Source organism: Cherax quadricarinatus, chromosome 5, assembly GCF_038502225.1.
Source record: "Cherax quadricarinatus isolate ZL_2023a chromosome 5, ASM3850222v1, whole genome shotgun sequence".
Lineage (NCBI taxonomy): Eukaryota > Metazoa > Arthropoda > Malacostraca > Decapoda > Parastacidae > Cherax > Cherax quadricarinatus.
The window spans coordinates 14,836,868-14,863,302 of record NC_091296.1 but is presented as its reverse complement, the minus strand read 5'-3'; the positions used below and the strand labels follow the sequence as shown (position 1 = coordinate 14,863,302).

The window sequence follows — 26,435 nt, the reverse complement described above, 5'->3', positions numbered from 1 at the left end:
ATGCTTGTGAACCTGAACTACTCTTCCTTGGAGGAGTTCTATCCAGCTTGTGCGATTGCTATGCTTCTTAAAGTTATCAAAGATCCAGCCCTTGCTCAACACCATAATGAGGTTGTGCGGGTAAGTTGGCTTTCTTAGATCATAATTTGTTTACTAAACCAAGTCTTCAAAGCAGCCAAAAGTACCATCTTGTTTTTAGTTCTGCATGAATACCTGTCAGTGTGTCAGTATCTATTAGTAAAATAATTAAAATATGGTACAACAAACAGTCAAGTTGTGGTACAAATGTGTTTTTGGGTATTGACAAATTAATATGGGTGGGAGTAAGTCACAGAATTGAGACAGTTGCAAAGATCTTTGGATTACATAAGGTAGGCTGTCAAAGAAAGGAAATAGCAGAAGCCACCAATGTGTAAGAGTGTCTAGTGAGGACTTGGTTCCATTGACTCCTTGGGAATGATGCTAATGACATACCCATACCAAAAGGACATCCAGGGACAAAATGTCCCTGCTAAGGTTAACTGTAATAATGTAACTAGAAACACAACTAGAATTGCTTTGTTCTCATTTGCCTGAATCTTTCACACAGTGTGATGCAATATTTTTATGCAAGACAGTGCTCCTTGCCACACTCAGAATCTGTTGTTCAGTTGCTTCGTGCCTGTGAGGTACTCTTCTTCAGTGACAGGTCAGGATATTCCACAGATTTGAACTATTGAGAACCTCTGGGCTGTGATAGAGATTTACTGAGGAATGGATGTCAACTCCTACGGCTTTAAGAAACCATTCGCAAATCATGATGGAATTTACCTCATGAAACTATGGAGAATGTGTGTTACTACCTAGATGGTTGAAGAATGTCCTGAAGAGTAAGGGGCAACCTATTTTATGGACATTGTTTTAGAGGGAGGCCAGCATACCTTAAAGATGAGCACTATAAACTTATGTTGAGAAATCAAAAGATTAAATTTTTGAAGATATCCATAGAAGAAATGTTTTGGAAATCAGAGTTGATGGTAGGGTACAAACTGGATTTATATCAGAATACAGAAATTTTTATTTTTGTAGTAGACCATACATACTGAGGGGATTTGTTTCACCCTTACCCAGTGTAGATCACCAGTTGCTCTCAGGAAGTAAGCGGAGGAAGTTTCATTCTTACATGTTTACCTGGAGTTTACCTGGAGAGAGTTCCGGGGGTCAACACCCCCGCGGCCCGGTCTGTGACCAGGCCTCCTGGTGGATCAGAGCCTGATCAACCAGGCTGTTACTGTTGGCTGCATGCAACAATTATTGCTTTTTGGATTTTTTATATTTAGTAACTGTGGTAGCTCCAACAAACATTTCCCAAAATGGCTTATATTTATACTTGGAAAGTTGGAAAAGTCTCTTAAGGAAATTGCCCATTGAACATGAAGATACAGTGGACCCCCAACCAACAAAGGCATCGTCTAATGATAAATTCGACTAACGAAGCGTTTGAGCGTAAAAATTTTGGCCCGACCAGCGATGAAAAAACCAACATGATTTGTCCCGAACTCATCCACGTGTTCCGTCTGGCCTGAGCGCGCCTTAGCTGCCCTGCCTTCAGTTAATATGCCAGTGTTTACAAGCCAGTGCGGACGCACCCACACATACATTCAGTACATTTTCTATTATTCCAGTGTTTTTAGTGCTTGTAACTGCAAAATAAGCCACCATGGGCCCCAAGAAAGCTTCTAGTGCCAACCCTGTGGTAAAAAGGGTGAGAATTACAATTGAAATGAAGGAGATCATCACAAAGTATGAAACTGGAGTGCGTGTCTCCGAGCTGGCCAAGTTGTATAACAAACCCCAATCAACCATTGCTACTATCTTGGCCAACAGAAAGGCAATCAAGGAAGCTGTTGTTGCGAAAGATGCAAGTATGTTTTCGAAACACAGATTGCAAGTAGTCAAAGATGTTGAGAGACTATTATTGGCGTGGATAAACGAAAAATGGATATCATGGAAAGGGATTCCCCTTCCAAAATATAATAATGTCCATCATCTCCCCTCCTCCCATCCCATCACTCGTCACCACATCCTCAATAAAGGTAAGTGTCATTTTTTTCTTCATTACACAATATACATATGTATACATGTATTGTGCACCTATCCTTCTGTTTGTGTATAAGAAAATGTATATTTCAGGTGGTAAAATTTTTTTTTTTTTTCGTACTTTTGGGTATCTTGAACGGATTAATTTGATTTCCATTATTTCTTATGGGGAAAATTAATTCAACTAACGATAATTTTGTCTAACGATGAGCTCTCTGGAATTGATTAATATCATTGGTCGAGGGTCCACCGTAATTGATGGTTCATGCCTCAGTGCTACAGCCAGTGGCCTCCCTCCACAGTGGTGCCCACCAGCAAAAGCCATGTTGTGGGAAGCCTTGAAGGATAACCAGATCAACTGATAAGCCTAGAGAGTGCCTACAGTGGTGGCAAAGAAGTGTTCCATTGTTTGTGTTGCAGTGATCCACTGCGAGTCATTCATGAAAGTGTCATTTAGACTCAATGGCCTTATTGTTATTTGAATTCTTTAATTTTCCTTTGTATCTTAGGATAAGCAGTTTCTTCAGAATATATTAGACTGATGAGGTGGAGGTAGGGATGTTGCATTTCTGAGGGTCATATTAACTATAATGTCAACACACTTCTGACAAGACAGTTATTGAGTGATTGACAGTGGTTTTTTTTTTTTTTTTTTTTGTCAGGGGAGGGAGGTGTCACCCTACCTCAGTGGGAGACATCCAGTGTGTTAAAAAATGCATGCTAAGAGGGTGTCTGTTTATGTTCATATGGGCAAGACATGGGAAGGAGCTAACACAGGAGAGTAGCTCAATATGGCTTGGGGGACAAACTGATTATAAAATCTGACATTCATACAGTTTATTTAAATTAATTTTTTATATTTTTCAGGCTATTACCTTTATCTTCAAGTCTCTGGGTGTGAAGGGGGTGCCGTATCTGGCACAAGTTATCCCTTCTCTCCTTATCGTCATTAGAACATCAGATGCCAATTTCCGAGATTACTTATTCCAACAGTTGGCTACATTAATTGGCATTGTTAAGCAGCACATTCGAAACTATCTTGATGATATCATTGAGGTTTTGAAGGTGGGGTATAATAAGTACTAATATTCATTTCTAGTTCATTTTACAATTGTGAATTGTAATATAGTTTTGTCATACTTATAGACAGAATGAAACCCCCTCAAATGGTAAGAAGGAATATATTTGAAAATTAGTCCGCAAAAAGTGTGTTTTTGGTTCCTTGTCATCAAAAATTAGGTATGGTTTACTTACATTTTTCTGTTGTTTCAGTCAGGCATAATGTTCAACAGAAGAACTATATTTGCCTTCTGAATGACAAATACACATGTGCTCTTTATTAGTGTCCGAAGCATATTAATTAGTGTGAATTGTAGTACTACCTCTGTCTTGAATAACTGAACATTCAAAATGTTCAGTATGTGTTTCCAGTTCAGTCATTTTTACTCTACACCCGTCTGCTTGTTCTTGTTGTATCAAAATGTATATTTTATTCTATGGCATATTTTGTCTCCATAAACTTACATTAGTAGCATATGATTCGGACAAGTTGATGAATAAGGTATGTGCAGCGTCTTAATGTCTGTTTCTGAAATGTTTAGCCTGCACAGCAGGCCTCTTCAGCCAGATACAGAGATGCTTAAACTGGGGGTCAGTGGAAGATGTGGAGAGGTAATTTTGAGGTGCTCACTCCATCATCTGTGAAGAAGTCATTTTGAGATGGTTAGTCTCTCAGCCTTGATAAATCATTGTAAAGAAGATCAATGTAAAGCAGAAGCATGAGGAAAGTGACTTATATACTGGAGTTAGAGGTGAAGTAAAGAGGTGGAGACATCGTCATAGGATAGCAGGGCCCATTGGTGGAAGTGGGCCCTGCTTCCTGTGACTAGTAGATCTTACACCAAGGTTCTGTGGTGTTGCTGTGTCAATTTACCTCTGCAGTTTAAATGTTCCCTCTGTATTCATTTGAAGAAACTTGTTGTGCAGGTAAACTGTTTTTGAAGTAAATATATCCAGGTGTTGAACAAGTGTCATATTTATCGTACCATATAGTTATTGTAGGATTCGGTGCCTTGGTATTTTTGTGCATTGGAATGGCGTATTTGTTTCACTGTAAACATCAGGAGGGCAAAGGCATCTTTTGTTTGTAGGTCTTTAAAATTGCAGGATGTCTTTGTTTACAGTGGAATTCTGTCCCCCACTATTTGTTTCCAGAAGGCATGGTATTTGAATTAGGAGTGTGCCAAAGTATTGGTATTGATGGGTATCAACCTAAAAATTGAATGTTGGTGAGTATCAGAATTGGCAGAGCTTGATGGTATTGGTATGGACCTAAATTTGAGTATCAGTATTGGCAAAAGTTTTGGCATCATCCAGTCACTAATTTGGATAAATTTGCATCCAAAAATGGGCAGAACATACCGAAGTAACAGTCCATACATAGCATTACTATTAGTCAGTTTCGTCCAAGGACCACGTTCATTTGGCACAAATAAAATTTCACTTGTTGGTTGTTCACTTGCATGTTTATCTTCAGTATCAATAAATGTCTCATTTTCATCCATGACTGTGAAAACCTCTTACAGTTGCTGTCAAGGTTTTGTACACATTATTCCCATCACATAACATGCATTGTAGCCAGTATCTTCTTATAGGTAAGAGCAGGGCAGCTATATACACAACACTCTCATTTATGTAAGAGATTGTATGCACAACACATGGCCACCACTGACAAGAGATAATTTACCATAGATTTATGAAAGTAATCACTTCATTGGTTCATTTTTGATGGCAGTCTGAAATACTGTACTTGGTAAACTGACCAATCAGAGATGCAGTTCTATAGGCTTTCAGAGAGAGAGAGAGAGGGGGTGGGCTTGATTGAGGCGATGTCATCGCTTGATCTTTATTTATTTTATTTAATTTAAAATACAGTATCATTCATTGGGCATAATGTAACTATAAAAGCTTTAGGGGCAGTGCTGTTTGGCTGGGTAGGGTTAGGGTACTGGAAACTTTTTTTTTATTGGCCTTAATTATTTGACTTCTTCATTGTTGCCCATTGTATACATTAGTGACATTTTGATAATATGCAGATGTTGTGCATAGATCTCATAAATTTAAAGTGAATAGATAGATATCCCCAGGTTTTAGATTAGTAATTTTTAAATATTTAAAGCACACATTATATAATTTGTAAAATTGTAATAGAATTTTTTGGCTTGTAAGATTAACATAATTTCACATGTTGTCAGTGTTAGCTTCAGGAAGTCTTTAATCTTAAAGTGTTGTCTGAAAAGCATTGTTACCTCAGAAAGTTTACTGTGTAATGCTCTGAAATGTGCTTCGATACCAAAGGAATTCTGGGTAACTGGTGGTAAACTGGAGACGACCATCACCATTATAACAGTGGTAGAGAGCATCGCACTGGCTGTCAGCTCAGAATTCAAGATATACCTCAAGGAACTCGTGCCTATGATACTCAAGTCATGTATCAATGACTCAAAGGAGAAGCAAGTAACTGGAAAGGTAAAATTCATTGCTTATTTTAATAATTATTTGCAGTACCTCTTTTCTGATATACTTTTATAGACTGTAGTAGTTGTATAGCATATGTGAAGAAAGGTATAAGGTGGTGGTGGTTTATTCATCAGGAAAGCACACAGTGTTTCATGGGGGTTGTAAATCAGATGATGACTGTTAACTGCTTTTGCCTCCGCTGACTTACCAAAACTAGATTTAACACCCCATTCTAAATATGAGGGATTATCACATAGTGGTGAATCCTAAGATGGTAATATCTTTATAGATCTCCTAAATAAAATTTGTGGGTGAAAGCATAAGCAGGTTAAAATAATTAGGTCCATCTGAAAAACTCAACAGTATGTATAATTCATTTGCTAAAGACAGTAAGACAAAAAACTTGAAATGGTTTCAGGTTTGTTTTACTGCCCTGCAATAAATGAGGACTGAAAAACTGGATGGACCTAAGGTTTTAGCCAACCTTGTATGCATACTGTTTTTAGTGCACGTATTTTTACTTGGTAGTCTTATCAAGATTGTTACCTGCATTTTAATTTTTCATCTGCAGTTGTTGTTGGCATTCCAAAAGTTTGGTGCAACTCTTGAGGAATTCCTACACATGATTCTTCCTCACATTGTTAAGCTCTTTGATGCCAGTGATGTTCCTCTTTCTGTGCGTCGCACAGCTCTTGAAACCGTGGATCATTTTGCTGATTATCTTGATCTGTCTGACTATACCTCCAAGATAATTCATCCTTTGGTAAGCTCTTTTTTCAAATGTTACCATGTATCATAAAAATGTTCATTAATGAGTATGAAATTTAGGCTTTCTTTTAGTCTAACAGTAATGCACATCTTGCAAAATCATAATGACATCGTTTGTAAACAACTCATGGAATGAGCAGTATTTGAAAACATAGCAAGCCAGTCCTAAACCCACTGTATCATGCTGGCCTAATATGAGTCATCCAGCTGGGTGTATTTCTATACACAATGGATAGAGCACTTTCCTGCCTGGGTTCAAATTCTGCCTGTTTCATAAGAACAGAAATTGATCTCAGAGTTATAGTAATTATACAGTGTGAAGTAATTAGTGTATGTATTTAAGTTCATGGGGGTGAGCTTTAGCTATTAGTCCCATATATAATGTCTTCAATTAACCCTTTCAGGGTCCGTAGTTCTACAGCTTTTGAATTGAGGGTCCAAACCGTAGATCTACGCCATAAGCTCAGCTCTCACTGATAAGCTGTGAGTGGTAAATTTGGGCCTAGATATGAGAGAATACAATTTTGTGGTATGTATGCACCAAATAAAACAAATCCTGCAGCATACAGTGCATAATGAGAGGAAAAAACTGAGACCATAATTTTCGATTAAAACAGCGACTTTGCAATGCTTTTTTGTATGTTTTTTATAGTTGTATTTGTGATTTCTTGGTCTCATTTGATAGAATGGAAGATATATTACAGAAATAGAGATGATTTTGATTGGTTTTAGTATTGGAAATGGCTTGAAACTGAGCTCAAAGTAGCGGAATGTTAAATGTTTGCCAATGTTCAAGAGTAAACAAATGACCTCACATGTCTAATACATGCCAGCTGGTGGGTCTAATATACGTTCACAAATGTGGTGATATTATTTATACAATTATTACAATATTGCATAACAGTAAATTTTCTATTTTTTGGCTTGAATAAAAATTCATTATGTGAATAAAAAATCAAAATGGAATTCATTTGTAAAATCTGAAAACATAACTAATGAATAGAGGAAATGTTAGTTTAGTGCCAGGAATGCCTGCATTGTTTATTCTGGACCCTATTTTGAAATTGGAATATTTTGAACTTTGTGTTAAATGGGCCAAATTACCAATTTCCGATCACTTTATTTTGTAGTTGAAACAGTTGACTTGGTGATTCTTGTGCTCAATCGATAGAATGGAAGTAATACTAGTGAAATAGCTAAGAATTTGGTCAACTGGAATAATGTAATTGGTCTAAAATGGGAGTCAAAGTTGGCAAAATCGCCGATGTGTAAATATTGCTGACACATAAAAATTCGCGAGAGTATAATTTCATCAGTTTTCCATCAAATTTTGTACTTTTTTGTTTTATTGCCTTCACAAAAAGATTCTCTACCATTTCATAAGAAAAAATAATTTTTTTTTTTTTTTTAATTCTTGGACCCTGGTGCACACTTTGAAATTTGGCCTCTGGACCCTGAAAGGGTTAAGGGAAAGCCTTCATCACTAAGTTTTTTATTTTCTTGGTTAACGAGTAGTGCAATTTATAACCAACAGTAAAACGACATGGAAAATATATCCCAGTTGTAGTGGCTTTTGTGAGAAGTAATTACCTAGGTTACTGGATGAAGGAATGTAGAAAAGGAAGATGAAAAGTTAAATATGTTTGGATATGAGAATGGCTAAAGTATTTTGTATTCAGTATTTTTTTTTTTTTAGGAAAAAGGATCACTGACTTGTAGGGACATGAGATGAATGAATAGCAGGACAATTATATGTCAGATTGCTGCATATTTATTGTTGGTCATATGGACAGCTTTCCGTCAAAAAGATCAAAACAGCAAGACCTAGATACTATAGGATTTTGCACAGGTAAAAAATTTACCAGGGTTTTTGAATTTATATATTATATGTGATACGCATGCCTGCTGGAAGTTCAAGCCCCTCGCACACAAAACCTCCTTTACCCCCTCCCTCCAACCTTTCCTAGGCCGACCCCTACCCCGCCTTCCTTCCACTACAGACTGATACACTCTTGAAGTCACTCTGTTTCGCTCCATTCTCTCTACATGTCCGAACCACCTCAACAACCCTTCCTCAGCCCTCTGGACAACAGTTTTGGTAATCCTGCACCTCCTCCTAACTTCCAAACTACGAATTCTCTGCATTATATTCACACCACACATTGCCCTCAGACATGACATCTCCACTGCCTCCAGCCTTCTCCTCACTGCAACATTCATCACCCATGCTTCACACCCATATAAGAGCGTTGGTAAAACTATACTCTCATACATTCCCCTCTTTGCCTCCAAGGACAAAGTTCTTTGTCTCCACAGACTCCTAAGTGCACCACTCGCCCTTTTCCCCTCATCAATTCTATGATTCACCTCATCTTTCATAGACCCATCCGCTGACACGTCCACTCTCAAATATCTGAATACATTCACCTCCTCCATACTCTCTCCCTCCAATCTGATATCCAATCTTTCATCACCTAATCTTTTTGTTATCATCATAACCTTACTCTTTCCTGTATTCACTTTTAATTTTCTTCTTTTGCACACCCTACCAAATTCATCCACCAATCTCTGCAACTTCTCTTCAGAATCTCCCAAGAGCACAGTGTCATCAGCAAAGTGCAACTGTGACAACTCCCACTTTGTGTGATTCTTTATCTTTTAACTCCACGCCTTTTAATGCGAGAGTCTTGGCAAAAGGCGTGGAGTTAAAAGATAAAGAATCACACACAAAGTGGGAGTTGTCACAGTTGCTCTTTGCTGATGACACTGTGCTCTTGGGAGATTCTGAAGAGAAGTTGCAGAGATTGGTGGATGAATTTGGTAGGGTGTGCAAAAGAAGAAAATTAAAAGTGAATACAGGAAAGAGTAAGGTTATGAGGATAAAAAGATTAGGTGATGAAAGATTGGATATCAGATTGGAGGGAGAGAGTATGGAGGAGGTGAATGTATTCAGATATTTGGGAGTGGACGTGTCAGCGGATGGGTCTATGAAAGATGAGGTGAATCATAGAATTGATGAGGGGAAAACGGTGAGTGGTGCACTTAGGGGTCTGTGGAGACAAAGAACTTTGTCCTTGGAGGCAAAGAGGGGAATGTATGAGAGTATAGTTTTACCAATGCTCTTATATGGGTGTGAAGCATGGGTGATGAATGTTGCAGTGAGGAGTGGATAGGGGAGCAATGTGGCAGATGTTGCAAGTATATGAAATAGGTGGTAAGTTACTAAATGCTGTAAAGAGTTTTCATGAGGATAGTGAGGCTCAGGTTAGGGTGTGTAGAAGAGAGGGAGACTACTTCCCGATAAAAGTAGGTCTTAGACAGGGATGTGTAATGTCACCATGGTTGTTTAATATATTTATAGATGGGGTTGTAAAAGAAGTAAATGCTAGGGTGTTTGGGAGAGGGGTGGGATTAAATTATTTGGAATCAAATACAAAAGGGAAATTGACACAGTTGCATTTTGCTGATGATACTGTGCTTATGGGAGATTCTAAAAAAAAATTGCAAAGGTTAGTGGATGAGTTTGGGAGTGTGTGTGTGTAAAGGTAGAAAGTTGAAAGTGAACGTAGAAAAGAATAAGGTGATGAGGGTATCAAATGATTTAGATAAAGAAAAATTGGATATCAAATTGGGGAGGAGGAGTATGGAAGAAGTGAATGTTTTCAGATACTTGGAAATTGACGTGTCGGCGAAAAGATTTATGTAGAATGAGGTTAATCATAAGTATACAAGATATGATGTAGGGCAAAATGACAGTAGTTTGTTGGATTATGTATTTGTAGATAAAAGACTGCTGAGTAGACTTCAGGATGTACATGTTTATAGAGGGGTCACAGATATATCAGATAACTTTTTAGTTGTAGCTACACTGAGAGTAAAAGGTAGATGGGATACAAGGAGAATAGAAGCATCAGGGAAGAGAAAGGTGAAGGTTTATAAACTAAAAGAGGAGGCAGTTTGGGTAAGATATAAACAGCTATTGGAGGATAGATTGGCTAATGAGAGCATAGGCAATGGGGTCGAAGAGGTATGGGGTAGGTTTAAAAATGTAATGTTAGAGTGTTCAGCAGAAGTTTGTGGTTACAGGAAAGTGGGTGCGGGAGGGAACAGGAGCGATTGGTGGAATGATGGTGTAAATAGAGTAGTAAGGGAGAAAAAGTTAGCATATGAGAAGTTTTTACAAAGTAGAAGTGATGCAAGGAGGGAAGAGTATATGGAGAAAAAGAGAGAGGTTAAGAGAGTGATGAAGCAATGTAAAAAGAGAGCAAATGAGAGAGTGGGTGAGATGTTATCAACAAATTTTGTTGAAAATAAGAAAAAGTTTTGGAGTGAGATTAACAAGTTAAGGAAGCCTAGAGAACAAATGGATTTGTCAGTTAAAAATAGGAGAGGAGAGTTATTAAATGGAGAGTTTGAGGTATTGGGAAAATGGAGGGAATATTTTGAGGAATTGTTAAATGTTGATGAAGATAGGGAAGCTGTGATTTTGTGTATAGGGCAAGGAGGAATAACATCTTGTAGGAGTGAGGAAGAGCCAGTTGTGAGTGTGGGGGAAGTTCATGAGGCAGTAGGTAAAATGAAAGGGGGTAAGGCAGCCGGGATAGATGGGATAAAGTTGGAAATGTTAAAAGCAGGTGGGGATATAGTTTTGGAGTGGTTGGTGCAATTATTTAATAAATGTTTGGAAGAGGGTAAGGTACCTAGGGATTGGCAGAGAGCATGCATAGTTCCTTTGTATAAAGGCAAAGGGGACAAAAGAGAGTGCAAAAATTATAGGGAAATAAGTCTGTTGAGTATACCTGGTAAAGTGTATGGTAGAGTTATTAATGAAAGAATTAAGAGTAAGCCGGAGAATAGGATAGCAGATGAACAAGGAGGCTTTACAAAAGGTAGGGGGCATGTGGACCAGGTGTTTACAGTGAAACATATAAGTGAACAGTATTTAGATAAGGCTAAAGAGGTTTTTGTGGCATTTATGGATTTGGAAAAGGCGTATGACAGGGTGGATAGCGGGGCAATGTGGCAGACGTTGCAGGTGTATGGTGTAGGAGGTAGGTTACTGAAAGCAGCGAAGAGTTTTTACGAGGATAGCGAGGCTCAAGTTAGAGTATGTAGGAAAGAGGGAGATTATTTCCCAGTAAAAGTAGGCCTTAGACAAGGATGTGTGATGTCACCGTGGTTGTTTAATATATTTATAGATGGGGTTGTAAGAGAAGTAAATGCGAGGGTCTTGGCAAGAGGCGTGGAGTTAAAAGATAAAGAATCACACATAAAGTGGGAGTTGTCACAGTTGCTCTTTGCTGATGACACTGTGCTCTTGGGAGATTCTGAAGAGAAGTTGCAGAGGTTGGTGGATGAATTTGGTATGGTATGCAAAAAAAGAAAATTAAAAGTGAATACAGGAAAGAGTAAGGTTATGAGGATAACAAAAAGATTAGGTGATGAAAGATTGGATATCAGATTGGAGGGAGAGAGTATGGAGGAGGTGAATGTATTCAGATATTTGGGAGTGGACGTGTCAGTGGATGGGTCTAAGAAAGATGAGGTGAATCATAGAATAGATGAGGGGAAAAGGGTGAGTGGTGCACTTAGGAGTCTGTGGAGACAAAGAACTTTGTCCTTGGAGGCAAAGAGGGGAATGTATGAGAGTATAGTTTTACCAACGCTCTTATATGGGTGTGAAGCATGGGTGATGAATGTTGCAGCGAGGAGAAGGCTGGAGGCAGTGGAGATGTCATGTCTGAGGGCAATGTGTGGTGTGAATAAAATGCAGAGAATTCGTAGTTTGGAAGTTAGGAGGAGGTGCGGGATTACCAAAACTGTTGTCCAGAGGGCTGAGGAAGGGTTGTTGAGGTGGTTCGGACATGTAGAGAGACTGGAGCGAAACAGAATGACTTCATGAGTGTATCAGTCTGTAGTGGAAGTAAGGCGGGGTAGGGGTCGGCCTAGGAAAGGTTGGAGGGAGGGGGTAAAGGAGGTTTTGTGTGCAAGGGGCTTCGACTTCCAGCAGGCATGCGTTAGCGTGTTTGATAGGAGTGAAGGGAGACAAATGGTTTTTAATACTTGATGTGCTGTTGGAGTGTGAGCAAAGTAACATTTATGAAGGGATTCAGGGAAACCGGCAGGCCGGACTTGAGTCCTGGAGATGGGAAGTACAGTGCCTGTGCTCTGAAGGAGGGGTGTTAATGTTGCAGTTTAAAAACTGTAGTGTAAAGCACCCTTCTGGCAAGATAGTGATGAAGTGAATGATGGTGAAAGTTTTTCTTTTTTGGGCCACCCTGCCTTGGTGGGAATCAGCCAGTGTGTTAATGAAATAAAATGAGGTTAATCATAGAATTGATGAGGAAAAATAGGTGAGTGGTGCGTTGAGGCATATGTGGAGACAAAAAACGTTATCTATGGAGGGAAAGAAGGGAATGTATGAAAGTATAGTAGTACCAACACTCTTATATGGGCATGAAGCTTGGGTTGTGAATGTAGCAGCAAGGAGGCAGTGGAGATGTCGTGTCTACGGGCAATGTGTGGTGTAAATATTATGCAGAAAATTCAGTGTGTGGAAATTAGGAGAAGGTGTGGAGTTAATAAAAGTATTAGTCAGAGGGCTGAAGAGGGGTTGTTGAGGTGGTTTGGTCATTTAGAGAGAATGGATCAAAGTAGAATGACATGGAGAGCATTTAAATCTGTAGGGGAAGGAAGGCGGGGTAGGGGTCATCCTCGGAAAGGTTGGAAGGAAGGGGTAAGGGAGGTTTTGTGGGCGAGGGGCTTGGACTTCCAACAGGTGTGCATGAGCATGTTCGATAGGAGTGAATGGAGATGAATGGTATTTGGGACCTGATGATCTGTTGGAGTGTGAGCAGGGTAATATTTAGTGAAGGGATTCAGGGAAACTGGTTATTTTTATATAGCCGGACTTGAGTCCTGGAAATGGGAAGTACAATGCCTGCACTTTAAAGGAGGGGTTTGGGATATTGGCAGTTTGGAGGGATATGTTGTGTATCTTTATACGTATATGTTTCCAAACTGTTGTTTTCTGAGCACCTCTGCAAAAACAGTGATTATGTGAGTGAGGTGAAAGTGTTGAATGATGATGAAAGTACAGTGGACCCCCGGTTAACGATATTTTCTCACTCCAGAAGTATGTTCAGGTGCCAGTACTGACCGAATTTGTTCCCATAAGGAATATTGTGAATTAGATTAGTCCATTTCAGACCCCGAAACATGCATGTACAAACGCACTTACATAAATACACTTACATAATTGGTCGCATTCGGAGGTGATCGTTATGCGGGGGTCCACTGTATTTTCTTTTTGGGGATTTTCTTTCTTTTTGGGTCACCCTGCCTCGGTGGGAGATGCCCGACTTGTTAAAAAAAAAAAAATGTGATACTTGTCTTTCTTCACCATATAGAGCATTTTTTTTTTTTTTCATACTTTATTTTACTCATTTTATTTTTTGAGTGAAACCTGTTCATGTTGTCTTGTATAATTTAGCACATTCAACACACAGTATTCCTTTTTTTTTTTTTGCCGTAATGATTGTTTGATAGGTACTGTGTATTGTTATAATTGTCTTGAATATATTATGTTTTTCTTATATTTTAATGATCGTCAGCTGCGGACTCTAGATACAAGCCCAGAACTGCGTCAGCAAGCAATGGATGTACTTTGCTCTCTGGCAACTCAGCTGGGACGGTCTTACGGGTGCTTCATACCTGTCATTCACCGCATAACAACCAAACACAGAATTAGTCATCCCAGATATGAAATTCTTGTTGCGAAAGTGGTAAAGGTGGGTATAAAGTTTTACTGTATTCTTGGGTAGTTTCAAAGGTCATTGAATGCAATGTATCATTTTTGTTTTACACACATTCCAAATGTGCATACAATAGGTGCAATTATTAACCCTTTCACTGTTGGCACCTTTCAAATTGAAAGCCCCTTTTGTATTGCCATTTAAAAAAAAAAAAATAATTTAATCTTCTAAAGTGGTAGAGATTGTTTTTCTAAAGGTAACAACACCAAAAATACAAAATTTTATGTAATATTGCACTTCGGGAATTATGCAAGCATGAAGTTGGACATCAGGAAACACTTTACACAACAGCAATTATACCCATTTTTAGGCCTATTTTAGTCCAATTTCAGTGCTTAAGGAAAACTAATTCTTGGCTATTCTGCTAGTATGCCTTCTGTACTATCCATTGATCGCAAGATAATGGCTAGTACAGTAATTTGGCCAATTTACACAATTCTACTAGTTCAAGTTTAAAAATAGTTCAAAGCAAACACTGTATGCATTGCAGCCACTAAAGTAACATTTTCTCTGTTCATTAATTGTGTCCTCAGCCTTTTCCTGTATAACACTTGCCCTCTATTTCAAATCCATCATAACAGAAGTTAACATTTTTTCCCCATTTCTCAGATAATAACCCATAACCATGAATGCTTGGTCATGGATTAGGCTGTCCCAATAATTGAAGTAGACTTAGTAAAAACCTATGAAACACACCAAAGGTGGTTGGGGGCCCCAAACCTTCCTCACCAAAAATTGAACATTTCCACTATGAAGACATATTTCAAGTCACTTTCAGCCTGAGATTGATCAAAATCTTACGTCACTAGTATGTCCACTGGTCTATTGATTGGAGCAAAGAAACAGGAAAAGCCGTGAAAACCGCCATAGAAAATGCCCCTGTCAGTATTTTAACACAGATGCAATGTCAGGGGTTAACTGTTCCCATCATGCACTCCTTGGGGCAGATTTTTTTTATATACTGCACACATCCACCTCACAGAACCATTCTCTCATGTCTACACCAGAATTTGCCACTTACAGCATACTTAAGTGTGCTGTGATTTGCACATAGATCTATGTAAGCAATGCTGGCCAGAGTCATGTAGATATATGAGAGACGAGGTGAACCATAGAATTGACAATGGGGAAAAAGGTTAGTGGTGCTTTGAGGAATCTGTAGAGATAGAGAACATTGTCCATGGAAGCAAAAAAGGTGAATGTAAGGGGGTATAGTGGTACCAGTTCTCCTATATGGGTGTGAAGTATTGGTTGTGAATGTTGCAGCAAGGAAGAGGCTGCAGTCAGTGGATATGTTGTGTCTGAGAACAATGTGCAGTGTCAGTATTATCCAGAGAATTTGTAGCTTGGAGATTAGAAGGAAGTGTGGGGTATCTAAAAGTATTATCCAGCATTGTTTAATTTAGAACTTGTCTCACACCATGTAAAAGTGCAGATATCACTATACTCAACTAGAGGGGCAGACAGACATTTAACCCTTTGAGGGTCGACAGGCCCTCTCCGAAACTCGTTCTCAGGGTCGGCCAAATTTCAAAAAAAAAAAAAATTATTTTTTCTTATGAAAAAATAGAGTATTTTTTTCTAAACATTATAGGCTAAACAAAAAAATTTTAACGTCAATACTTACCGAGATATGGAGGTGTGAAATTTGCCAAAATAGAACATCATCTGGTAACAGCGCCGACTGCCGTCACCCGGTATTTTTCTATTTACTTTTTTATGTACTATTTTCAATTTTTTTTCAATTTTTCTTTTTCTGAGTAACTTTTATGGCCTCTGAGGCCAACATGATCAGTATTTTGTAAGTTATTTCTTTTTCAATACTACACAATAAGGGCGTAAACACTGTTGTCATTATTTTGTTTACAGAAAATATTTACACAAACAAACAATATGAAATGTTGTTTATTACTATTTTTCTATATTTTATATACACATATACAGTCACAGGACATGTTTCTAGAAGTTCTGCAGCCTGTGGAAGTCTTTGAAACATGGTGTCATGCACAGTGGAGTTTTGCACTCCTCACACATAAAACGAGTGTCTCTGCGTTGTCGTGGGCGTTTTTTTGTATGTGAACAGACGTAACACCTCTTCTGAGCCTTTTTCTTCAAAGCAGTAGCAGGCAGTTTTACCAGGAAGTGATCACCATGCTTCAGACGAGCAGGTAGTTGTTGATAATTTGGTGGGCGGTCAATTGCAGGTGCATTTCCTTGGTACTTGAATACTATTTGTCTGATGACAGACAAACAGAATTCGCCGTACTGTGGTTTGTTTCTGGTGCTCATCTTATACATATTATAAGCATTGAGCATGGAAATGTCCAGAAGATGGAAAAACAGTTTGATGTACCACTTATAACTCTTGCGAACACAATCAGCAAACCCAATCTGCATGTCACATTTGTCCACTGAACGCATGTTGAAGGTGTAATCAATCACAGCTGCAGGTTTTAGAATGGGTTCATTTCTCTCTCTATGCTGCCTGCCACTGTCTGCCATTTCATTAGGGTGAATTGATGACAACAGTGTGACATCTCGTTTGTCATGCCACCGAAATGCCATGATGTCATTGGCAGCAAACGCCTGCACCTCACCTCTGCGAGTGCCAGCATCAAACCTGGGCATATGTTTTCGATTTGCACGCACTGTGCCACACACATCTGTCATGTTCACTCGCAAAAAATCACTGAGTGAGGGGCTTGTGTACCAGTTATCTGTATATAATATATGCCCCTTACCAAGGTATGGTTCTATCATTGTTCGAACCACATCACCTGAGATGCCCAATAACTTCCTGGTATTTTGCAATGTATAACTTCCAGTGTACACAATAATATCCAATACCAGACCACTGTAACAATCACAAAGCACAAACAACTTTATACCAAAGCGTTTCCTCTTGCTTGGTATGTACTGCTTGAAAGAGAGTCTTCCTTTGAACAGAATCAAAGACTCGTCAATTACAAGCTTCCTGAAGGGATAAAAATGAGTACTGAATTTCTGTTTCAGATACACAAACACATTCCTAATCTTATATAACCTGTCAGTTCTGTCAGGCCTGGTTTTATCTGAGAAGTGAAGCATACGTAACATTAGCACAAATCGATTCACTGGCATTATATCACTGAAACCTGGTGTTGCAATCAGGGGGTCTGTTGACCAGTATGATTTCACTTTGTGCTTATACACATGTGGCATAAGCATTATTGTGGCAAAGAAAAGATACAGCTCAGCCACAGTTGCCTCCTTCCATTGGTGTAGACGTGATTTTGGTGAAAGTATTGTGTTTGCCATGGTGTACTCGTAGTATGTGTTGCTTTCCATGACAATACTTTTCATCAGTGGTTCGTCAAAGAATAACTCGAAACATTCCAGTTCAGTGGCATTGTTCCCAAGTGTACAAGATGGCCGTATTCCACTTTGGCTGCCATCAAACTGGTGGGGATTTGGAACAAAATTGACAGCTTCCTGCCAATCCCAGGTGCGGTCTGCTGGTGGGTACTGGACAATGACAGGTGGTTGTGGTTGTGGAGGTTGTGGTTGTGGAGGTTGTGGTTGTGGAGGCTGGTGTGGTGGGGGAGTGGGGGATGGTGGCCTTTGTTCTAGATCAGCTGAGGCAGCGGCGTGGGTGGCAGCGTGGGTGGCAGCATGGCCCACTGCTGGTGCCTCACCGCCGGCACCACTACCACCACGCACATTTTCCATCCCAATTGCAACAGTATCTTCGTCATTTTCACTGTCTGTTCCTGTTGTACAGCCACGGGATGTACTCCGAGATACACTCCTTCCCCTTGGAATAGCATATGGCACACTTCCAGAGCGCATATATCGTCGTATATACTGACGCTTCACTGGGGAATATTGCACTTCACTATCACTACTGGAACTAGTTTGAAGAGCTTGTAGTTCATATTCACTATCACTATCATCACCCATGCTCTCATCTGAGTCTGGGATTTGGGAAAATAGAAGTTTCCTCTTGGGTTCTGGAACAACTGAACGTGAACACGAGGGCCCAGCACCAGAGGTGGAAGGCTGAGGGTCGTCTGGGTTTTCTTCACTATTACCGATATTATGGTCATTAGTTTCGGTCAAAACCTCACTAAAACCACGAAACTCATCTTCACTGGCACTTCCATCACTATTAGAACTGTCACTGGGGAACAAAAGTGTCCCAATTCGCCGAGGAGTGAGGAGCTTCTTACCGCGAGGCATGGTGGACATTGTTTACTAAGAGGGCATTCCCACAATGCACCACTGGGTCCCAGATTTTTTTTCTACCGCGCACACTGACCACGCAGACCCATTCTCTCACACCTAGGCCTATCAGCCTTTTCGCGCGAGATTTGAGGCCGCTAGAATTTATGCGTACTAGTACGTCAAAAACCCCTACGCGTAAGACGTACTAGTACGACGAAAACCCTCAAAGGGTTAATAACTGAACATAATTTCATTTGGACTTGTCATTAGCATAGTTTTTTTTTTTTTTTTTGTACATACCAGGGGTTTAAGGTAATGAATCTTAAACATACAATGCTTGCTATACTTTTAGCTTGTCTCATAATACGACAGTTAGGACTATTGTGTCAAGCGATTACCGTAACGTGCGAGACCATATGTGATGCTCGTTAAAAAGTATAAAAGCATAAAAAATTTTTTTCATCAAACCAGCCACATCCCACCGAAGCAGGGTGACCTAAAAAGAAAAACAAAAGTTTCTCTTTTTAACTTCAGTAATGTATACAGGAGAAGGGGTTTAAAAAAAGCATAAGTGTTAACTTTAAATTAAATGTTTACATCTCTCAAACCATATATTGAAGATGAAAAAGTCTGAACTCAGATCCTGTATGCTAGTCTCAAGGTTTTCAGCACTAGTTGGAATGTGGTTTTCATCTTGTTGACTCCCTCTTTTTATTTGTTTATTTATTTTTTGTGTGTGGGGGATTATTCACAAGGTTACATCAAATTACTTTTTGAGTACCCTTTGCTTCATGTCTTAAGGAATATTGTACATAAGATCTCATTATGTTGATATTTTCTTGTGTTATTATTTTTCCAGGGGTTGACAATTTCTGAGGATGAAATGACCATTCTGACGTTACATCAACACTCCAGAAGACCTAAATCTAGGGACCACCAACTTGAAGCTGACTCAGCTACTATAAAAAAGGTCTTTCTAATGTGTCTTAGAAACTTCCAGTAAAACTCTTAATTTAACAGACTTCAGCAATATAGGACAAAATCCTCTTAGTTGATTTAAAAAAACAGTGATAAAGTTCGTTTGGTTATAGCATTGTCTATTACTATTATGATAATAGCAAAAATATTTCACCTTATCTACCAGTCATCTTTATTTGCTATGCATATCCTTCCTATTAGTTTGTTAAATTGAGTGTTTACTACAAAATATACTTAATTGTCCCAAGTTCATATAATATTACTTATAAAATATTTTAACATTTAAATAGCGTGGCCTTGAAAGTACTTCATAATTATGCCCAAATTTTTAAATATGTTTCTGTTAATTTCTCCTGTTCATATATTGATTCCCATCTGTCCATTTGTATTTGAAAATATTGTAGCTTACTTGTATGCACTCAGAAACTTGCAAATTTGACATTTGTTTGGGATGAAATAGAGACAGTTTGATGTCCTGAATTATGGCATCCCATTGCATTCATTATTTCAAATAAGAGAGGTATCACTCTGCTATATTGTATTTCAGTTCATCATTTATTCCTTTTAATGTGTATTTTTGTTGTCAGAAGTTAGGAATGATATTACAATTATATATGTATATTCTGCAGGTCACAGTTGGAGTACAGTCTCTCCAGAGAGCTTGGCTCTTTACACGACTAGTAAGCAAAGATGACTGGCTGGAATGGCTCAGACGCTTTAGTATTGAATTGATGAAGGCATCTCCATCCCCAGCACTAAGGTGTGATTTTGTAAATAGACTTGAATGCTTGTAAAGAGTAATGAACTAATCATCGCAGCCATTTCATGTCTACCTAAGAAGTCTCATTACTTCAAGTGCCAAAAATGTCTAAACAAAAAAAAAAAAAAAAATTTCAGGCTCTGAAGATATTAAACTTCCTCTTTGATACTTAAACTTGACTAAAGTATCATTTGCCAGTCCTCTTGATTATCAATCTTATGTCTGGGCAAACTTTCCTTCTACCAAAATTCTGGTGACAGTTCAGAGGAGAGTTGAATTAAAGTCACAATGCAGTGAATGTAGCAGTTCACAACTAACCCGCAAATTCTAATTGAAAATTGAGAGATGTTTTGCTTAATCCTGGAAGCCTTATGTGAGGCTCTTGGTGTACAGTAATCAAGTCCAGGAATTACAATATCTTTAACAAAAGAGTAGTAAGGGAATACAAAAGTTTAAATTAAAGAATGAGTGAGTCTTAATCAGCAGATTTTGTGGAGAATAAGAAACAGCTTTGGAGAAAGACTATCAGGTTGAGAAAACCTGGGGGGGTAAATGGACTTGGCAGTTTGAAATAAAAGAGGATGGGATGTTAAATGGAAAGGTGAAGGTATTGGAAAGAAGAAAATATTTTGAGGAGCTGTTAAATGTTGTTGATGAAAGGGAGAAAGTAATTTCATTCATTGGGCAGGGAGGAATACCATCTCTTAGGAGTAAGGTAAAGTCAAAGGTGGATGTAGGGAAAGTACATGAGATGGGTAGAACAAAAGAGGGTAAAGTAGTTGGGACTCATGGGATTAGGACTAAGATGTTAAAAGTAGGTAGGGATAAAATTTTGGAAATGGTTGGTATATTATTAAATATATGCCCAAGAAAAGGTAATGTACCTGAGAATTGGCACTCCTCAAGGGAAGTTCTTTGATTCTGGTGAAAGACTCTTGATCCAAGGAATCAGACATAACCTCCCTTTTCTTGAATAAGACATAACCTCCCTTTTCTTGAATAAGACATAACCTCCCTTTTCTTGAATAAGACATAACCTCCCTTTTCTTGAATAAGACATAACCTCCCTTTTCTTGAATAAGACATAACCTCCCTTTTCTTGAATAAGACATAACCTCCCTTTTCTTGAAAAAGACCAAACCTGATTTTCTCCCATTTCCCAAGATGCTGTTTGATCCCTATGAATTCAGAGTTTCTCCCATGAATGTAATAACCAAAGGATTGGCAGAGAGTATGCATAGTTCTTTTGTACAAGGAAATGAGGGATAAGATGGAGTGTAAGAATTATAAGGAAATGAGTCTGTTGAGTATGCTGGGTAATGTGTATGCTGTAGTATAGTGGTACCAACTAGGTATGGACAGTGATAAGGATGCTGGAGACAGTGGAGATATCATGAGAGCAATGCATAGTGTGTTTTATGTAAAGATTTCAGACCACAGGAAGTTTATTAAAAAAACAAGTGTCCAGTTACCTGAGGTATAATTCAGAGGGCTCAAGAGGGGCTGTTGAAGTAGTTTGGGAATTTAGAATGGATGGAGCAGAATAGGATAACCAAGAGGGTGGAAGGAAGGGGTAGGGGTCATCCCAGGTAGGTTTGAAGGAAAGGAGGGTAAAGGAGGCTCTGTGTTCTAGGAGCTTGTGTATCTAGCAGGTTTGTGCGAGTATTTTAGATCTGGGTAAGTGGAGACAAGTAGTTTTTATGGCTTTTCTGGCAATTAGTGTAATTATGGTAATATTTATGAAGAGATTTAGGGAAACTGTTAGCTGGACTTGATTTCTGAAGAAGGGAAGCGCAGTGCATGCCCTCCGAAGAAGGGGGTGGGATGTTGCAGTTCAGAGAATCATTTGAATAGTGGTGTCTTCACTACTGGAAAGACAACATTTGAGTGAAAGATGGTGAATGTGTTTACTTTTTTGGGGTTACCCATGCTTGGTAGAAGACAGCCAATGTGTTTTAAAAAATGGTTGGATATTGCCTGTTTTGAAAGTTCCAATGATCCATTTTGTATTTTTTATTTTCCATCATGGTTGCACCCACATCTCTTAGTTTTCTTTTACTCTATAGTATCATTTGGTCCTGGGACCTTGATCAAAGTCCCAGGACTGAAATGTTTTCTAATAAAGATGTCCTAGTGTTTGCTTGTGTGTCTTTCTAAACCAATTTGTCAGTATCTATTACCAAGGTTTATTCCATAGTATCATTCAATTGTGATTTTCTTGCTGAATTTAAAATACAGTGGTACCCCGAGTTTCGAACTTTCTTCGTTCCAAAAGGCTGTTCGAGTGCTGTTACAGCACAAATCTGTTCCCATAAGGAATAATGTAAATTAGATTAGTCCGTTTTAGACCCCCAAAAATACACTTACGAAAGCACTTACAATAATACACTTACATAATTGATCAAGTTGGGAGCAGTTTGAAACTCGGGTTACCACTGCATAAAAATTTTTTCTTCTCTGTACGGCCAAAAACTAGATAAGTACGTTGAAAGGATAATTGAGTATTTTTAAATGAATAAACACTAGTATTTTTTTTTTTCAACAAGTCGGCCGTCTCCCACCGAGGCAGGGTGACCCAAAAAGAAAGAAAAAATCCCCAAAAAGAAAATACTTTCATCATTCAACACTTTCACCTCACTCACACATAATCACTGTTTTTGCAGAGGTGCTCAGAACACAACAGTTTAGAAGCATATACGTATAAAGAGAAACAACATATCCCTCCAAACTGCTAATATCCCAAAACCCCTCCTTTAGAGTGCAGGCATTGTACTTCCCATTTCCAGGACTCAAGTCCGGCTATATAAAAATAACCAGTTTCCCTGAATCCCTTCACTAAATATTACCCTGCTCACACTCCAACAGATCATCAGGTCCCAAATACCATTCATCTCCATTCACTCCTATCGAACACGCTCATGCATGCCTGCTGGAAGTCCAAGCCCCTCGCCCACGAAACCTCCCTTACCCCTTCCTTCCAACCTTTTCGAGGATGACCCCTTCCCCGCCTTCCTTCTCCTACAGATTTAAATGCTCTCCATGTCATTCTACTTTGATCCATTCTCTCTAAATGACCAAACCACCTCAACAACCCCTCTTCAGCCCTCTGACTAATACTTTTAATAACTCCACACCTTCTCCTAATTTCCACACTCCAAATTTTCTGCATAATATTTACACCACACATTGCCCTTAGACAGGACATCTCCACTGCCTCCAACCGCCTCCTCGCTGCTGCATTCACAACCCAAGCTTCACACCCATATAAGAGTGTTGGTACTACTATACTTTCATACATTCCCTTCTTTGCCTCGATAGATAATGTTTTTTTACTCCACATATACCTCAACGCACCACTCACCTTTTTTCCTTCATCAATTCTATGATTAACCTCATCCTTCATAAATCCATCCACTGACACGTCAACTCCCAGGTATCTGAAAACATTCACCACTTCCATACTCCTCCCCAATTTGATATCCAATTTTTCTTTATCTAAATCATTTGATAACCTCATCACCTTACTCTTTTCTATGTTCACTTTCAACTTTCTACCTTTACACACAGTCTCAAACTCATCCACTAACCTTTGCAATTTTTCTTTAGAATCTCCCATAAGCACAGTATCATCAGCAAAAAGTAACTGTCAATTCCCGTTTTGTATTTGATTCCCCATAATTTAATCCCACCCCTCTCCCGAACACCCTAGCATTTACTTCTTTTACAACCCCATCTATAAATATATTAAACAACCATGGTGACATTACACATCCCTGTCTAAGACCTACTTTTACCGGGAAGTATTCTCCCTCTCTTCTACACACCCTAACCTGAGCCTCACTATCCATATAAAAACTCTTTACAGCATTTAGTAACTTACCACCTATTCCATATACTTGCAACATCTGCCACATTGCTCCCCTATCCACTCTATCATATGCCTTTTCTAAATCCATAAATGCAATAAAAACTTTCCTACCTTTATCTAAATACTGTTCACATATATGCTTCAATGTAAACACTTGATCTACACATCCCCTACCCACTCTGAAACCTCATTGCTCATCCGCAATCCTACATTCTGTCTTGCCTCTAATTCTTTCAATAATAACCCTGCCTTACGCTTTTCCTGGTATACTCAATAAACTTATTCCTTTATAATTTTTACAATCTCTTTTGTCCCCCTTCCCTTTATATAAAGGGACTGTACATGCTCTCCTGCAATCCCTAGGTACCTTCCCCTCTTTCATACATTTATTAAACAAAAGTACCAACCACTCCAACACTAATTCCCCCCTCCCCTGCTTTTAACATTTCTGTCATGATCCCATCAGTTGCAGCTGCTTTTCTCCCTTTCATTCTACGTAATGCCTCACGTACCTCCCCCACACTTACATTCTGCTCTTCTTCACTCCTAAAAGATGGTATACTTCCCTGGCCAGTGCATGAAATTACCGCCTCCCTTCTTCTACATTTAAAAGTTCCTCAAAATATTCTCGCCATCTACCTAATACCTCCCTCTCCCCATTTACTAACTCCCCTACTCTGTTTTTAACTGACAAATCCATACGTTCCCTAGGCTTTCTTAACTTGTTTAACTCACTCCAAAATTTTTTCTTATTTTCATTTAAATTTCTTGACAGTGCCTCTCCCACTCTATCATCTGCTCTCCTTTTGCACTCTCTCACCACTCTCTTCACCTTTCTTTTACTCTCCATATACTCTGCTCTTATAACACTTCTGCTTTGTAAAAACCTCTCATAAGCTAACTTTTCCTCTTTTATTACACCCTTTACTTCATCATTCCACCAATCACTCCTCTTTCCTCCTGCCCCCACCCTCCTATAACCACAAACTTCTACCCCACATTCTAATACTGCATTTTTAAAACTCATCCAACCCTCTTCAACCCCCCACTACTCATCTTTGCACTAGCCCACCTTTCTGCCAATAGTCGCTTATATCTCACCCGAACTTCCTCCTCCCTTAGTTTATACACTTTCACTTCCCTCTTACTTGTTGTTGCCACCTTCCTCTTGTCCCATCTACCTCTTACTCTAACTGTAGCTACAACTAAATAATGATCCGATATATCAGTTGCCCCTCTATAAACACGTACATCCTAGAGCCTACCCATTAATCTTTTATCCACCAATACATAATCTAACAAACTACTTTCATTACGTGCTACATCATACCTTGTATGTTTATTTATCCTCTTTTTCATAAAATATGTATTACTTATTACCAAATCTCTTTCTACACATAGCTCAATTAAAGGCTCCCCATTTACATTTACCCCTGGCACCCCAAATTTACCTGCTACTCCCTCCACAACATTTTTACCCACTTTAGCATTGAAATCCCCAACCACAAGTACTCTCACACTTGGTTCAAAACTCCCCATGCATTCACTCAACATTTCCCAAAATCTCTCTCTCTCCTCTACACTTCTCTCTTCTCCAGGTGCATATACGCTTACTATAACCCACTTTTCACATCCAACCTTTATTTTACTCCACATAATCCTTGAATTAATACATTTATAGTCCCTCTTTTCCTGCCATATCTTATCCTTCAACATTATTGCTACTCCTCCTTTAGCTCTAACTATTTGAAACCCCTAACCTCATCCCATTTATTCCTCTCCACTGAAACTCTCCCACCCCCTTCAGCTTTGTTTCACTTAAAGCCAGGACGTCCAGTGTCTTCTCATTCATAACATCCACAATCATCTCTTTCTTAGCATTTGCACAACATCCACGCACATTCAGACTTCCCACTTTGACAATTTTCTTCTTATTCTTTTTAGTAATCTTTACAGGAAAAGGGGTTATAAGTATTATGAATATTAAAATAATTGCTAAGTTAAAGAATAGTTATGTGAGAGAGATACTATGTATAAACACTGAATGGCACAAAAAAAATGAAATATTTAGGCTTGTTTTTTCTTGTTCATAGTAAGAGTGACTGATATGAATAGGTGAAGGTAGAACAACAACATTATAAGTAATGAACTTATTTCCAGATCATGTTATTCAGTGGCCACCACTTATGTGCAGCTTTCTCGAGACCTGTTTAATGCTGCATTTGTATCCTGCTGGAGTGAACTGAATGAAAGTCTCCAGGATGACCTTCTTCAATCCCTTCGTCAGGCACTTACCTCCCAGGATATTCCTGAGATCACACAAACTCTTCTTAATTTGGCAGAATTTATGGAACATTGTGATAAGGTAAGGCATGAGTGCAACTGGAGAAGAATTTTAGTAATAAAGAGTGTTGCTGTAATAGCTGGGCAAAGTTGTTGGACTCTT

General features: G+C 38.8%; 1 protein-coding gene across 2 annotated transcripts in view; it reads left to right on the top strand.

Annotated features, from left to right (window-relative positions):
- Positions 1-26,435, top strand: part of mTor (serine/threonine-protein kinase Tor) — a 141,750-nt gene that overhangs the window by 89,778 nt on the left and 25,537 nt on the right. For both annotated transcript variants that reach the window (XM_070100585.1, XM_070100591.1), the window contains 8 exons: positions 1-120; positions 2,947-3,144; positions 5,437-5,607; positions 6,170-6,361; positions 13,980-14,156; positions 19,243-19,353; positions 19,991-20,121; positions 26,150-26,354. The exon at positions 1-120 is cut by the window's left edge and continues 17 nt beyond it. In XM_070100585.1, coding sequence (XP_069956686.1) covers positions 1-120; positions 2,947-3,144; positions 5,437-5,607; positions 6,170-6,361; positions 13,980-14,156; positions 19,243-19,353; positions 19,991-20,121; positions 26,150-26,354 — 1,305 coding nt within the window. The remainder of the gene's footprint in view (positions 121-2,946; positions 3,145-5,436; positions 5,608-6,169; positions 6,362-13,979; positions 14,157-19,242; positions 19,354-19,990; positions 20,122-26,149; positions 26,355-26,435) is intronic.